General features: G+C 36.3%; 1 protein-coding gene across 4 annotated transcripts in view; it reads left to right on the top strand.

Moving 5' to 3' along the window:
• LOC310904396 (uncharacterized protein) overlaps positions 1 to 17,600 on the top strand; it is a 126,335-nt gene that overhangs the window by 64,556 nt on the left and 44,179 nt on the right. For 2 of the 4 annotated variants that reach the window (XR_014588295.1, XR_014588296.1), the window contains 4 exons: positions 4,304 to 4,419; positions 7,360 to 7,704; positions 8,623 to 8,794; positions 12,942 to 13,107. Coding sequence is in view for 1 of the 4 variants with exons in the window: in XM_083849069.1 (XP_083705195.1) it covers positions 4,304 to 4,419; positions 8,623 to 8,794; positions 12,942 to 12,949 (296 nt within the window). In the remaining 3 variants the exon portion in view is untranslated. Of the gene's footprint in view, positions 1 to 4,303; positions 4,420 to 7,359; positions 7,705 to 8,622; positions 8,795 to 12,941; positions 17,597 to 17,600 lie in introns of those variants that run through there. The other 2 variants (XR_014588294.1, XM_083849069.1) reach the window with 2 other exon arrangements.

Genomic DNA, 17,600 nt, shown 5'->3' with positions numbered 1-17,600 from the left:
GAAAAATAGTAACATAGGTAAATGAATAATAAGGTAAATAAATAAACAGAAGTCAGTATAATGCCAGTAAAGCATGCTTTACAACTAAAAGAAAGTAAGTTAATATATTTCAGATCAAAAGAATGTGAAATCACAGTCGACAGAAAGTCCCTCTGGGACTATAATGAGAAGTCATAATGATATACTTGTTTGTGTTGTTAGTACTAAGGGATAATATATGGTTCTCTGTGTAGGAGAGCAGAGGACAGATCAGACAGATCAGCTCCCTGCCAAGCTGCGTGAACTTGGACATACAAAAATCCTTCTCTGTACTTATCTTTTCCTTTCCTTATTTATTTTTAATGCTCTCAGGCATAGATGGTCAATACGTCTCTGCCTTCACGTGACACATTTCTGTATATCTGTAGTAGTGTATTAATGTAATCCAAATAAGCTTAAGGTGTGTATTTTAAAAGCACATGACAAATGCATTTATTGATAGATTTCTAGTCTGGCTCCAGGACACAGTCAAGTTGATATAAAATACCAAGTTCATATAGAAAAGAAATGTACTGGAATTTCATTAGTATAACTAAACTCTATTTGAATGGGAAAATGTTTATCTCAACTATTAGTTTTTATGTTGGCTTCCTTATTTAAGAAATTTCTTTATTAAGTGTATCTATTACTTTCCCTCCACATACAAGAATATTTCTGAACTTCAGTAGGGTGTGTGTGGTGTTATGTTATTATTTAAGAGTACCTATCTATTACATTAGTTAAGTGTAACCCCAAAGTTAGTGCAGACCAAGTTAGTTTAAATCACTTTCAGTTATTACTGGATTTTCTAGTGCACAAGCCTTGTGAAGCTCAGAATGATACTATGGAATAAGATCCTTTGAGAATCAAATCCCATTACCATGACATCCTTCAATCTGATTTCTCTATACCAAGCATACTGTTATATGTATGTTAAAAAGGAGTCAAAACACTGTCAGAACAAAAGCCTACACAGCACAACAGGTGTCTTTGTCGAGAGAATGTGGGGACAGACCATGGGTTAGAAAAGGTGGCAAAGTTGCTTCTTGTGCTTTTGGTTCCAGATGATTAAGAAGGAGAACACAGCAGATTGTAAAGCTCAGTCTGTCTTATTTCTTCTCACAAGATACTGTATATTTATTTTAATCCTTTATTCTTATAAATTAATCACTAAATTGATACTGTGGTACCACACTTTACAGCCCCTGCTCCTGGGATTTTATACACTATAAACACCATAAACAGAGCATACAGCCACGTGCTGTATGGGTAAACTGCCTGGAAGAAGCATAATCCAGAACTAGACCTCATCCCTGAATTTGTCTAGCAATGAGCTGGTTAATTCCGCCTTTCTCTTGTAGAATCTACAAAGAAAGGTTCATGTTAAGGGACTGTGCAAACTTGTATGATATTAGCTAATGATCTGTTATAAAGAGTAGCCGTCTATCCTTCTAGAGCAAGTCACTACATGTTTTTGTGCCTTGATTTTCCCATCTGTAAAACACAAAGAATGATACTGAATTTCCTTTGTAAATTGTCTAACAGCTGCAGAGCAAGAGGGAGGTGTTGCGCTCCTGTAGCGTTAGCATGAATGTGCTGGTATGTAGGTCCCCACTGTGGAACAAGGGAAATGCAGAAAAATTTCATTGTAGCTCATTGCCTTTTTAGCATGTGCTGGCTGTATGGCTGTGGTCGTCCTGGCAAGCCCATGGCAGTCCCTGTCTCACTGGCAGAGAAAAGGAAATGGAGAGGTTGAACCAGCTTTTTGATCTACTACTGCCAGAAAATGTGGAGCTTAGTAATACTTTTGGCTTCACACAGATATGCAGGGCTGTGGAGAATTATCCAAGTATGCTTCGTATGTAGACTTAATTTAGAGCTTATGCTTTTGTGCTATTTTTAGCCTAATAGGTTCATGACTGGGACTTGTAGCTATAAACACAATTCAAGTAATAATAGCATTGAGTTGAAGATGTCTGTTTTTATAGCACACTAGCATATATGTGACCCATTGATACTTGAAAACAAAAATGCTTTTGGAAAAAAAAATCCCACGCGACACCTTTAGTCCAACACACTTCTCAGATCACAGATTGTCCATTTTTTTCCACTTGTACTATGCCCTCAGTACCAATTATCTTCATAGTTTACTGTTCTTTCATACAGAAAAAGCCAGTTGACATTAAGCTATGTTCTGAAGGAACAGCCTGATCTGAATTTTAAACTGATACGTGTGCCCGCGTGCACATATATCTCTATTTTAACTGCAGGCAGATATTTCAAAAGTACCAGAGGATTTTGTCATTTACGTATGAAAATTAATTCATAAATCTTTTTTGTATTTACAGCAGTCCTGACAGAGCTTATCAAAAATGAGTTGCCTTATGGAACTATCAATGGATTAATAAAAAGAATCTGATCTAATATTCATGACACGAGAGACAAATGTAAACGGCCAGGCAACTTCATCTTTTTATTGTTAGTGAAATGTTGTTTTTTTCATAACTTTTCCTTGTAGATTTTGTTTTCTCATTTCATAACTGCTTTAACAAAAGAACTGTGCCATCAATTTTGCTATATTGCATTATTCATGTGAAAGCATACACACCAACTTCAATCCACAAAGGAAAGAAATACAAAAGAATGTACTATATTATTATTCATATAAAAACAAGAAAGCTTTCAAACTCATGTTGTCCTGTTATATTTATGACCCGATAATATTTTTCAACTGCACAGTTCTTAATGCCCAAACACATTCTGCTGCTGTGTTGCTCAGAGGAAATCTTAGTATCTAATTGTTTATCCTAATTACCTCTATCACTTGATTTTGATATGAGACCCAAGCATCCAATAACTAATTTGGAGAAAGAATCATCCTTACTCACAGGCCTGAACTGCTGGTTATAATGGAAATCATTGATTTATTATAAAGGAATAAGAAAGTAAAATAATACTATCAAGGGAATGTTTGTAGTGATGGTAGGTTCCAAAGATGCTTATTGAAGGCTGTTTCTGTGTTGATGATGTTGTTTTTAGGGTGAGCTTGGAATGAAGTGTCCTTAGCTCAGCCCCAGAAGCACTCCTGGCTGAATTGAAGGATCTGCCCATCGTCTTGTCTTTGTTTACCTGCTACCTGCTCCTTTCCTACTGGTGAAGAAGGGAGCTTCAGTGCACCCAAAGTATATTCCTGAAACCCAGCAATCTTATCTAGCTGGGTGCCTGGAAGTTAATTGGAGTCTGTGTTTCATTACTGCATAATTCACATGCTGGCACTTAATAACATTTACAGACCAGATTTTCATTTTCAGAAAAATAGCACAGATGCACCTTTACTGCACCTGGAGCTCCTGCCCTCGAGTGGTCACCTTAGAGCCGGTATTGCTGTTAGGGTACAGCAGATGCAACGTTAAGCCTTTCCAGTCACGACTAGTGTGAAGTAGTCTGCTCAGGTAGTGTTATCTTCCATTCGAAAGTAATTAGTGTCCTCAGTATTGCAGGCATACCATTTACTTACTTTCTAATTCAGTGCTATACTAAGGACAAATTACTTTCCAACAGTAAATGTCAATGGTTTCATAGCAACCATGAGTACCTGAGAGCTTTCTTTTCATATTAAATCCCATCATAAGGGTGTCAAGCCTGGTGATTTCTGCCTCGTGTTGGTGCTAGAGACTGACTGCTGCATCCAAGCAGCAGAGCAGGTCTCTCGTTTATTTTTTTGTTGTTGTTGTGCATGCTAGAAACAGAACCTGAGAGGCTCCCTGCTTGTTCTGCCAAAAGTTGGGTGGTTTAGTTTAATAATTTCAACAACGCTTTTTATAAGATAGAAGGCTATTTTAAGTGGTTTTTATCATCAAATCTTTTCTTTTGTGTAATGGCTTGATTTCATGCTCAGAAACTGTGAAATGAGATGTTACTGAAAAAAATCAGTCAGTATTCACTGCCTTCCATCTACTTTCCTACAGAAACCCAACAGAAACCAACAGCACAGTGTGGTCCAATAAATACAATCTGAAATGCAAATGAAGGCATCTACTTATTGTTTTTTATTATTGTTGGAGATATTGCACCTAAAGATGCTTCTTTCTGCCATACAGTGTTCCATTTCTGAACTAGTGTTCTGCTAGGGAAAAACCAGGCTCTTGCACAACCAGCCAGGTCTCAGGGCTGTTCAGTGGTACAGAAGGCAGGGAAAAAAGAAGAGGTGGGAACCCACTGCACTGTCAGCTGCGGTATGCCACTGGAAGGCAATTCCTTGAGGAGGGTGTATTTCCTTCCCCAGAAATAGGAGCACGTGCAGGAGAGTCCTTCCCTGAGCAAGAGGAAGAACAGAAGCCCATCTCAGCATGTGAATATTCTCTGCAGATATACAACGAACAAAAGCACAGGAGCTTGCAGGTGCTTTGTTTTGTTGGTTTTGAAATATATACTTTTTTCTCAGTACTTCGTACAAATTAACCGTTTAGTTCAGGTTTTATTTACTGGATCTCTACAATTAAGCTTTTATAGTGCTTGGACATTTTGGGAAGTCAATTTAACGAAGAAAACAGGAAAAAAAAGGATTTTCTGACATCCTACTTCTGCTTTCACTTCTTTTGTCAAAGGAGAGACATGGTCTCAATACACAAATCAGAACACAAAATAAGAAATCTGTCTTTGTTAGACTTTGTATGTGGACAGGAATAAGCTTCAAATGATGTGGGATTTGGTAAAATTAAATATGCCCACTGGGGAAAACTGTTATTTGATTTCATAAGAAAAGATTGATTTTGAAAAGCTCAGACTGTCATATGAACGATCACTAAAATCACTTTTTCTATACAGTAAAGGCATAATAATTCCAATGACAAAGTGAGTTGCTGTTTCTTCATGGAAACAGGTTTCCAAAGCAGTCTGAGAAGAATGAGGCAGTTGCCCTAGGGTTGGCATGGTGATGATCCTTTCTTTTACTGTACACCTGAACAAATGAACGAATTAAATTTGCACATTACATTGCCAGAGCTTTTGTTGCATTTTAGCCATCTTTTTTCAGTATGCTTTTTTTTTTTCTGAATATGATCTTACTATCTTAAATGAAAGTATGTATTTCATACTGTATCTCTGCTACTGCTAAAAGTTTCATTTCTTCACCTTCAACTACTCCCACTTGTTACTAGCTTATAAAAGATGCTTGGGCTACAGTCATGTAGACCCTGTGTATTTGGATGTGCAGAAAATGATTTTTTTTTGCCAAATTAAGCATCTCATAGCAGTACACTGGCTGTGAGGAAGTAGTTTAAATTTTGATTGTTCTTAATACAGCCTGCAATATTTTATTTATTTATTTTAAACTGAGTCAGAGCTGAGGAAATGGCAGATTTGGTCCAGTTTGCTTTCATCTAAACCATTATATTTTTGGCCACAATAGGAATAAAAACAAGCATTTAAGTCTTTGACTGGCAGGTGTGCTTAGCTTCAAGTGCAATTATAGATTGTAAAATAGACTACAGATCTTTAAAAAATATTTTATGAATTGTAGGTTTTCATGTCAGACATCATGCTATTTTTATAAACTCAGAATTAGAATTGTAGTCCGTGACTGATAATCCATAAAAAAATAAATTCAGATATTTAAGATTTCTAGCAGAATTGAAACATGAAAGTTGCAGACCTGAAGCTTAATTTTGTAAGAAAAATAAATCCACAGATACACAGATTACTGCACAGACAGAGATCAATATAACAAACCAATAAGGATGATCAAGGAAGAAGGTGGCCATGCACAGTAAAAGCAAAAATTATGTGAGTATAAATTGGAAAGAAGCAGAATGAGAGAATATAAGTATAAAAATGAACTTGAATATTGGTACTTCGTTAGGAAAAAAAAAAATTTCCCTCAGGCTGTTGTCCATCTGGTGCCCAGTCTGTGTCATACAAACCAAGGTCATCTTAACAAACATGTAAGCATATTCGTAGCTAACAAGATTTGTAACCTGCATTGTTTTTTTGTGTTTATAGGATGTTCATTTAATTGGCTGTATTCCATTAAAACTAAACTGTGATTTCATAAGCTTCTGAATCTGTTCCACTTCTATGATTTTCCTATCTTTCCTTCCAATATTTTTAACTGTTTATGGTGACTAGTAGGTGGAAAAGCTGAACTGCTCATGTTCTAGTCAGTATTGGTAAAAGATAAATTGATAGTATTGTTGGTCACTTACGAAATTTTTGTTAGGCTGTTGGGGAACATTACATTTATTTGATCACCCATTCAGTGCTTGGGATATTAGAAAGATGCTATTGTTAATGTAAATAAACAGTAAGCAAACACGAAGACCAGAATTCTATAATAAGTTAAAATGAGTTGTCTTTTTCCTCCTCTTCTAGATTTTTCCAAAGTATGATTTGTTGCAAATCATGCTTCTTATGTAAGCAGTGAATGGTTTATTCCAGTGCTATGAAAAAAGTAGTATGTGGGTTGTTTATACATCTCGCTCTGCTATTTTTATATGCCTTCTAGCCTATTGTGCTCTAAATATGACCTATTCTTTTGCTTTCTTCAGTACATTTGCATGCGTTCAATACCTCAACTCTTTTTCCCTATGATTTCAATGGCAAAATTTGCTTAGATTTCTTTACGGCAAAGATTTCACTAAGATTCTGGATAGAGACAGGTTTTAAAGTAGTGGTGTGACTTTAAAGTCTCTAAATGTTACAGGTGAGTAGTCAAATATTGGGAATATTTCTGCAGTCCATGCTTCAGAAAAAAAAAAAAAAAAAAGGCATGTACAAAATAGAGGTACAAGGAGGTTTTGGAGGGCAGAGAAAATGCATTCCAGTGAGAGATTTCTGTGGAGCTTATCAAAAAGAAAGTTAAGCCTGTATAAACACCTTTCTGTGAAGAAAATATATAATACTAAAGGGTTCTTTAATCTACCAAAGAAATGTGTAGCAAGAACCAGTAGCTGGGAGCTAAAGCAAGGCAATTTCAAATTAGAAATAAAGCACATGCTGTTGTTATTTATTTTTTTTTTCCTCTCTGTTTCACAGAGACGGTAATTAAACTTTGGAGTAGGCTACATTGCAGTAGAAAATGGTAGACATCATCTCTGGAGGCTTTCAGATACAGTCTATCTACTTTCTGAAAGTTATTTTTGGGCTGAACACGAGTTATGGGGGCTCAATAGCAGATGTAATTGGATGAAATGTGTCTGTGAAACAAAAACTCAGTGTAGATGAACTAATCTCTTCTCCTGGCCTTAAATTTATGAAAATGTAGATTACATTACTGGAATTTGTTTGTTTCCTGTATCTAATTAGTTTTTTTATTCATGGCTCAAAATATTTTTGTCATTGCAGCTTGCATCCTTTAGGAATTCACAGCAAAGTTCTTTACCGCTTGCTGAATAGTGGCATACTGTATGTCTCTGAATGTGCAATTTCCAGTTCCTGATTAGCACCAGGAGCCCCGTCAAGGAGGGCAGAACAGCATCCAATTTTGTTGATCTCTACTACAATTACAACAGCCAAAAGCTGCATAAGTGCTATTCTACAGCCTAATCTCTTGCAGAATATTCTACAGCCTGATCTCTTGCAGAAAGACCACTTGAAAATGTTACATCACAGGGATTACTGATGGAGATGGGGTGATTGCCAGAAAACTTTAAAAAGAAAACCTTCCTAGGATGCATTTACAGTACAAAGGTAATCCACAGACAATAGATTTTGCTGTCTTTAGTGTAAATCTGCAGACAGATTCTCCACAAAGCCCTGGGCAGAAGATGCCAGCAGATGGGTGCAATAGCTCCTCTCCAGGAGTGAGGAGCTTCCTTGATCCCAAGGTCTGTGTGCAGATTTTGATCTAGAGTTTCCGTGTTCTTCCTGAAAGACTCAGAAATTTCACTGAGATTGTATCCGATGCATGACAGTGAGACTGTTCCTGGATTATTGGTGGGATGGTGTTAAACCATACACTAAACAAGTCCAAAATGCTATATCAAAAAAACCAAGGATTATTTCCTGAGAGGAGTGTCAGCTACTGTTGCATCAATGATTTAATACAAAAATGTGTGCACCTATTCTGTCTGCCCTAATCCCCGCTCTTCCTTGTTATGCTGAGCTGTATTCATCTTTTTCAGCTCTACCAGAGTGCAATTGGTTGAAGTCCTTTAAGCACTTTTCATCTTGATTCACTTTGTCTCATTTTGCATTTATCTTATTGCTATTTCTGACTGACGTTGAAATCCTTTCTCCCAGAAGATATATTTTTCCGGTATTTTTTTTCAGAATGTATTAATATTAGTGTGAGAGAAAAAAAAAATAAATGACTGTTTTTGACTGTTCACTACAATAAAATGTTTAATAAACTGTACAACAAAGATTTCAAGAAAAAGCTGTCTCCTAAACTATTGTCTTTGTAAACAAATCAAGTATGCTGGCAGAAAACTCTCCCAACTAAGCTATTATGACAGGCATTGAGAATGTAGTGCTTTGGTTACTCCCAGTTTGAACATCAGCAGATTGCTGACAATTGGCTTTTCCCAGCTCCTAGATGTAAGGGGGTCGGGATTGCTACTGGCCTTACCTCTATGTTCTCATTGCTTCTGCTTTTGTTACACACAGGTACATCATGAAGAGGAGGTCAACGCATCAGTCCTGACTGATCTAACCCTTCAAGCCCAACCATTTGGCAGGTTTGTCCTGCTGGCTGGTGGGATGCCTGAGGGTTCAGTAAAAGAGTCACAGTGTCCTCAGGTCCCGGATGGCTTTTCCCAAGGAGAATCTGAATGTGGAGGTAAGTAGTGCACCTGAGAGTGCATTCGATTTTTTTTAAACTCTTCATAAGTGTAAATCTTAGCTTGCATATCTTGTTTTGAATTAAACGCATTATCTCTTCTTTCCACCCCATCCTATTATACAGGTACTTTTAGGGTAAGAAATCATAGCTATTAGCATTTCTATCATGCAGAACGAGCATTCTGTCAGTGTTGGCAGCTCCTTTTACTACAGGTCTCAAAAGTGAGTTGAATTTTGTATAAATTTCATGCTGCGACTTAAAGTGTCTCTGTTAAAGAATGACCACCTGTAATACTCCCTTTAGTGAAGTCCTCAAAGAATCTGAACTATGGGGCTCAGTAGTGGAGATAAAAATCAAGAAGTGGATTTTTTGGTGACAGAACATTTTATCCAAAGTCTTCTCTCACAGTAATTTCAGCTGTTTCCTTCCTCAGGAGGAAGGCTAACTCTGTTTTTTTAGAGTGTTGGGCATTTCTGATGTTCTGCATTCCTAAATATCAGATCCCAAGTGTGAAACTTAGCACTAAGTGATTAGATCATTCTGCTTTTGAAGTATTCTTTAAAATATCCTTCACATATAAGGAGGGATAATTCTGGAAATCCATCAGTAACACATATGGCATGCCAGCTGTGTTTCTTCCTATACATGTTATCCCTATAGGAGACATGGGAGAAGTTCAGGGGAGTTTTCCAGTGATTCTAGGGCTATCTAGGATTAGGACTAATGCTAATAAAACTCTTTGGGGCAGGGGGAAGAAAAAGCTGTAGTTCAAAAGCCAACAAGTCCCCTCTCCTACCTTGTCTAGAGAAAGGAATCTGACAAAGTTGTTGAAGGTATATGCATTAGAAAATGTTGTGATTGAAGCATTCTGTAAAACAATTTTAAGAACAGCTTTTATCATCTTTACCAGTACAACAGCTAGAACAGAGTTGCAATTATGTTCCTTGTTAAAGAGAATTAAGTTAATTCATTTCCATGTTGTGACCTGCAATAGTTTAATTTACCTTATACTATTCTGCTTGTTAATACAGGCTGGACAGAAACATGATAACTTCCATTTATGTTAACTATCTGATTTGTGATGCAGTCTACCTCTGCAATGACTGCACTGTTCAAATTAATTAATACCAGATCATTATCTTTAGATGGCAGGCAGATGTTGAGGTTATGGTGTTTGTGAACCCTAAGCGCATTTCTTTTCTGTGCAGATCAAGAGCAGTTGCCGTATAAATTGAGGATCCAAGGTCTAGGCCTTCTGGCAGTCAATTGGTTTTGTAATTATCTTAGTAATAGTTCTCAATTATTATTCAGTAAAGGTCGTCTTTCCTCTGCTAATGGGTCATGGCACCCTCTAGGGATCCATAGATGGGCCAGTTCTCATTTTTCTCATGTAAATGACTTGCCATCTGTGTGCCATACAGGTTCATCTAAGGCAGTTCTGAAAACACTGCTAATTAATATCAAAGTTGGAGGTTCTGACAAGATTGTAGAATTATTTTAAATACTTTAAAGATGGGCTTTGTTTTCTAAAATTATCAAGGCTCTGTCAAATGTTGTGGGCAGATTAGTTGCAATTCTTTTGATGTAATACAATGATTAAAAATCCAGCCTCCAATCCAGCTAGATCATATATATATTCTACCTGCTCAGCTCTATCTTATATTCAGTTTGGTTCATAAATTTTATTTGGAATTTATATTAAAAATGTTTAATATAAATTAATAAATTTAATTTTAAAAATGTTTTAAATGAAATTATTTGCAATCTTTAACATCAGCATTCAGAGAGATGCCTGACATACATGGAAAACTTCTCATCTTGTGGAATGTTTAAATATATCCAAGTTCTTTATTTTAAATCATATTTCAAGCTTTTAGTATGTTTTTTTATGCCAGTCAGTGTGACTCCTGTATTGAATTTTCATTCAATACGATTTTGTTCTTCTTGAGTTGAAATGTAAGATCTTCACTGTTACAAGCAAAGCTTTTTTCTTTTTTTCAAAAAAGTTAATGTTTTCATGTATTGAAGACTATTTCTGTAGAAAAATACAGACTTACACTTTAATAGAAGGGGGTTATGCTGAATTTTCCTGCTGTGAAAGCCATCGTGTGTGTCCTTCTGATTAGCATTTCCCATAGTCCAACGATTTCTGTTGATGGTATAAACTCAGACAGGCTCTGAATCAACAGACTTAAAAGATTCACACTACCACTGCCCTAGACATACTGACAGTGCTGTCTGGGTCCTCTGCTATAGGAGGCGTGAGGCTGTTACCAACTCTGCTAAGTCCAGCCCTGGCATTGCCTAAATGTTTAATCACTTGGAAGGATCCTGCCCGCCTCTGTCCCCATGCAATCCCGCTATTGCCATGCCTAGCATTATTTCTCCCTGATGATGTTGCTGTGCCTCTCCTTCCTTTCAGTGGCACTTTCAACAGATGTTACCAAACACTGGTAGCCTTCTTTCTGCTCCATCTTATTGCTGACTTGCCTGCCTTTTGTTCTGTCCCATTGTATTTATTTCTGCTGTGCGAGTAGCTGGGAAAGTTACTTTCCTATCCAAAATTGTTAGACTTGCACAAAACTTCTTCATTCCTTTCACTCCATCATGTTTACATTGCAGGCTGTGCTAACAATGAATAAAATGAAAAAGTTAACTAAACTGATAAAGTCATCATTTTCTTCTACTCTGTTGTAATAGCCATGCTGTAATAGGTGCTGTTTCATATAAAATTACCATATAAATTATGCCTTCCAAATCTGCAACAGAAACAGCAACAGTACTTACAATAAATGGCAAATCCCTGTTAATTATTGATAGCCTAATAAACAAACCATTATAATTCATTCTTATGATTCATTATTATTATTAACTCTTATTTAGTATTCATTGCATAAGGATCAATTATGATTAACTGAATATGAATGGTCCACATGAACATTTCTAATTCGGGGTCTTTTCCATTGAAGAAATGGCTTTCTGTATTAAATTGCTTTGTGCAGTCAACAGGGCAAAACATGACTATACCTAAACAGCCAGTCCAGTGTCCTTGACCTGCTGTCTGTAAAAAGCTGGTACAAGCTCTGTCAGAGGAGAATATTGTTTCTCTGGAGGCAACTACCTGCCTCTAACTTGTTTGGCTTATGCCTTAAAGTATGCTATTATGTAAAAATATGTTTGTTTGTTTGTTATACCTGTTACCTGTCCATGATGTATTCCAATCTGTATTTGAAATGTTTTGATCCTTCAGTGTGGGATTCACGTGACTGTATGAGCAATGTAGCATAGGCACGTACAAGCGATCTAGTTGCTGTGTGCCTCTCTTTATAACAAATAAAAAATCTAGTCAGTGCTGTTTAAAGTATACTTCATGTCATCCTAAAGTAGGTGCCTGCATTTGGCCAGATGGATAGTACCCAGGAGTCCCCTGAATGTATTACCTTGATTTCTGTTGGCTACAAAGGGAATCCAGAAAACTAGCTTTGGTGGAGGCAGCTGTATTTTGTAAATGTCTAAGGTTAAATAAGATCAGCTTACCCTTACTAGCAATGATGTTCTGCTTTACTACTTAGCAATGTCAGAGGGAGCTCTTTTTAAAAAGCTCAGCCCAAAATCCACCGAGGCATGATCGTAAATCCTGGTGGCTTCAAACCTTAAGTGAGTTGGTGAAGGAGGCTGGATTCCAGGAGCTGCAATGACAGTGTGCCCTTGTGCGGATTTCCAGTGACTGTTAGGTATAGTGCCAATGAAGCCATCTTCTCCAGAAATGATAAATGAATCATGTCATTGGTCTGTTGTAGCTTTTATATACGTGCAACCAGTCCAGTCTTTCTAGACTGCATCACTAGAGTCATGACTTTTGCCATCTGAAGTTCAGTTGGAAATGGTAGTGTCATTACCAGCTGTAAGAAGAATAGGTCTCAAAGTATCATTAGCCAGCACTATAGATGGTCTTTTCTTTTTTTCACCACACTTTCTATTTTTTGACCTCTGTTCCAAGTCTAGCTAACTGCCACTAAGACATAGCAATAGAGAATGTTGATTCTACCGGATTACTAGCAGTTGCCTGCATTCTTTGTTTCAGTTTTTAAGCTTCTGACTGGACTTTGGCTCAGTTTTTACTTTGTCACTTTTTTTTTTTCAGGTTTTTGATGCACTAGGAACTCCATTGCATCTCCTTTTTGGTGCTAGTTGCTACAGTATCCATCTATTGTGAACCAAGCTGAGAATGTCAGCTGGTACCTGCAAGCACATGTGAAACGTTCTCGTAAGGGTGACATATGCATTGAAAGTTCCCTGAAGCTTTCATGGTGAGTTTAGTTGAACAGAGCAGAAAAGTATAATCACTGAACGTCAAGGTGAAACCTCTTTTATTTTTTCCAAAAAGCACTGTATTTCAGAGTTTTTGGGGGGTGGGTGGCAGGAGGGTAAAATTCACTGTAGATAGCATCATAGAGGTATCCACAGTTCCCTGGCACATAATAATTTCACTTTTTCTTTGACAAGGGTTCTCCACTGCCCTTCCCTGCTGCCTACTTCTGAACTTAAAATACCTGATGTGATCTGTATTTTTCCATGAAGTGCCAGTTCTCCCCAGCTGTGGTTTTCTAAATACAGTGATGCACTATAAAGCAGCCAACTGACTTGTAAGAAGAAATGAGCTCTTGTGCCAAGGAGAATTTAGCATAATGATTCAATTGCAAATATAGCACATAATTTCAAAGATGGAAGAGAGAAGAAGTTCAAAATGTATATAAATATAATATACATAAATATTTTGCTATTTCAGAGGCCCAAACTTCATTTTTTCAAATAACGTCTTGCTCTGCTGTATACATAGCATCCATCCAAGACATACTAAACATTTGTGTTTTTTTTTTTTAGCAGATAAGCAATGATTCATTTAGTTTGTGGACATAACGTAGCACATAAACGCTTTGTTTCCAATGCTAGTGTGCATTACACAGCGATACACCCAGAATAATTCCAAAAAGTCAGTTAAAGGTGAATTTTAGAAGCAGAACGAAGCTGGGGCAGGTACCTGAGTAAAGCCCTCTGTCAGCAGCAGCCCGGACAGGCTGTGTGACGGTGGCACTGGTGCCATAGCGGAGGCTGGAGCATCATTAATGTGTGCATGCTTCATGCTTCGCACCTTTCCTGAGGTTGTGCAAGGCCATACTGAAGTGTCACTTCTTAACCACTGCTTTCGTTGCCCAGGGGAGGTGTCTGGCATGCTTGGTTGCACAAGTCACACTTTCATATTGAGGCGCTGACACATCTTAAATAAGAACAGAATTTGATCTCTCTCTAACTCATCGGTAGCCCTTTACACAACATTGTTAAGCAGTTCTACCAACTGCCTCACGAAGTAATTAACTATTGATCTTGCCCGTTTTACAGATGACAAAAATTCTCATGCTGTGTTTCAAGAAATGATCACTTTTAACCAGTCTGATATTTTTCCTGATCATGTGAACAAAATATACAACCTTAAATAAATGTATTTAAATTTAGTTTTGTCATACAAATTCTAAGCTCAAGAGTTTGCTTTTGGCTAGGGTTCGTGATCAGAAACAATTCTCAAGGCAATAGTTCTCTCTGTCATCGTAAACACCCTGATTGCCTGGGGATTTTTAAAGAAGGGCATACTCTACAGGCCAGCTGATTATCTGTGGCCTTTGTCTGATATGTACATCTGTAATTGAACAACCTTACAGTTAGCATACACCCTGACTCCACAGCTTTCATTTCTTCTTCATCAAGAGACTCACTAGACATTAATAACAATAATCATTTTTACCAAATGGTAGTTTACTGTCAAGGTGTTTAATTTTCTAATCTATCTCTAACTAACCCTTACAAAGTATTTCTAGAGGAAAAAAAAAAAAAAGGCAAACAAACCAACAACAACAACAAAAACAACAAAACAGAACAGAGCTATATAAACAATATTTGGGTGTGAAACTGGGACCATCTGCTTTTACTGAAAGCAGTCCTTGAAACCATTATGCTATTTTAAATTCATTTTCAAAATGTCAGTGATATAAAGAACACAACCAAGAAGCTGCTAACGTTAAACACACTTCTATTATGCAGTCTAACTATAAAAACAATATTCTGCTTAAAAACAAACAAGTCAAAAACGAAGGATTTTGATCACAGAGAAATCAGCTTTACCATGTGCTGTAAATATTACTGAGGCAGCAGCATGCTTACATTTCAGAAACCAGATAATGAACAAAATGAAAGGAGGAATATCATGAATCTTAATTTTCTATAAATGCAAAATATTCAATGTACTTGGTCTCTTTTCTTTTTCTTTTTCTTTTTTTTTTGTTTTTTTTGTTTTTAAGTAAGGAAGTACATATATTTTGATCACTTTGCTGAAACCTCAAAACATGGAAATAAAGCAACAATGAGATGTGAAAGCTACAGCAAATGTCTTCTGGAAAGTGTTTTTGTTGCTGGGGCAACTGCAAGAGCTTTCACTATTTTTTTTCAACAACTAACATTTGCAGTATTTCCCACCTAGTGGAGGAAATGGTGGCTGTTTTACATAAACATATATTTAAAGCTTAAAAAAAAAAAACAGCTTTGAAGTTAATCCATTAGTGTTTGTGGAGGAACTAGAGTGTCAAGACAGTAGCTTCTTGTTCATCAGCTTCCTATGGCAAATCTGCTGTTGAATTTAGTGAGACGAGTCTTAATCTTTTACTCCAGTTGTGGCTAATATAACTCTGGTGCGGTGCACTCCTTTTCTGTCTTCCACGTTTTATTCTGGGTAGGGTATAATTATGAGTTTCATTTTAATAGCCCTTGCATTTGGATATTTTACATATCTGAAAGCAACCTGGGAGATTTCATATTTACAAAACCCATTTCATCCATCTGTTAAAAAAATAAAAATAAAAAAATCACATATTGAACATAGGATGGCATCAGACAAATACCAAAAATCTGATATTTAGATGATAAATGGTGTGATACACCCTATTTGATAAATGAAGACTGGTAGATAAATGAATGTAACAAAACTACTAGTTAAGCTCAATATATATTTATTTGACAATGTAATGACTAGCAATTCAATAAATATTTGCTTATTTGTCAATTTAAACAATAAAATTAATCTTCATAGCATGGAAATGATAGCTAGATTTTTCTTTAACTTCACTTTTCCATTTAAGGCTTTCAAATGAGTAGATTTTGATAATCGAGGAAAGCAGAACTGCAATTTGTGAATGTCTTGGGAAAATAACAGCACCAAGGAAGTATTTTAGGTTCTTACTATAGAGACAAGTTCAATAACCAGGTCAGCTTTCCTCGGAGGGAAAATAAAACAACAAAAACAAAAATAAACCTAAACTCCCACCAGGACTTAATTTGATGCAGATGAATGAAACATCAGTAGGCTTTTGCAAATAAGTGAATACGAAAACAAATAAAACAAATAAAAGGCACTTGTTATGAGACTTTTTTTTTTTTATGTTATTTCACACTTTTAAGATTTGAAGTCCTCCTGAAGAAGAGGAGCTCAAATATAGGTCTTTGTTTTAAAAATTATGTTTATCTTTTACATCAACATAGGAAACTTTGGAATATCACATTTTTACTGTATTTGATATTAAAAAATAATAATCTGTAACTTTATATACTCTATTACTGTGCCATATACTAATTTAATAGCAGTCTGAGAAAGTTATCATGCTGATCTCAAGTATATCTGTCACATTTTTTTTTTTTTTAGTGATTGCATGTCAGTAAGGTTTTACTAGGGATCCTTTTTATCATTCTTTCTTTCTTCATCCTTTCAGCTCCTTTCACTCATGTTATATTATGGCGTGCACAATTAAATCTGGGAGAGTTTTTAGCAAGTCTAAATTGAAGATACAATTTCAATTTTCCAAATTTTATTTTTAAATAATTTTATTTTAGGAATAAACTGACTCACTATTAGACTAACGCTTTCCACATGTATCCTGCAGTTCCAGATATACTTGTCTGACTTTTTCCATTTTTACTGCTGTGGGAATCAAGAACTTCCTAATTTGATAAGAAAAATGCTTGGTTTCCAAACTGATGAAAAACTAAATTCCAGACAGTCCTCTGCAAGTTGGCTTTGTGGTTTCAGACCTAAGGATGACCTGCAATAGTATGATGATAGCTTTGTCATAAACTGAAAATGGTTACTAGTCCTAAAGACACTTAAATACTTCTGATTTTTCATCTTTTCTTGGAGGCAGGGATAGAGGGGTCTAATGTATCTAATGCGAAGGAAGATTTTGTAACGGGAAATCATGTTATTTTTAAATTATTTTTGAAGCTCTTTTTACAGGGCTGGGAACATTTTTCTATAAACCTCATGATGCTTTATTTACTGTGAATAATGAGTATTTATAAGAAAATAAACTCTTCATACAGCTCTGGGTAGCAGCATTTTCTTCCTCACAAATGTGAATATGTGTGTATATGTGTATATATATGTAAATGAATTATGCCTGACTTTATCCACACCTTGCCAGATAAGTGGGCTTTTTTGATCTGCTGAGCAACATGTCATCACGTCATTCATAAAAGCAAGATATTTTCTTTAACATTAAAACCACTGAACTGGTAAATGATACATTCCGTTTGCTAGCGATCAACTAATATTATATTGGAATGTGTGTTTTCTCCTTTTTGGATAATATTTATTCTCATAATGCTCTGCTGGGCCTTTGTCTCTGCTTCTGCCTCTCCTTGCAGCCAGAGCAGGTTTCCCTTGGTGAAGCATCACTGAGAGTAGTCCGTGGTGCTGCCCTCC

The sequence above is a fragment of the Anser anser genome (genome assembly GCF_964211835.1).
Source record: "Anser anser genome assembly, chromosome: 9".
In the NCBI taxonomy this organism is placed as follows: Eukaryota; Metazoa; Chordata; class Aves; order Anseriformes; family Anatidae; genus Anser; species Anser anser.
The sequence above is the reverse complement of the archived record's forward strand: the minus strand, read 5'-3'. Positions and strand labels throughout refer to the sequence as shown.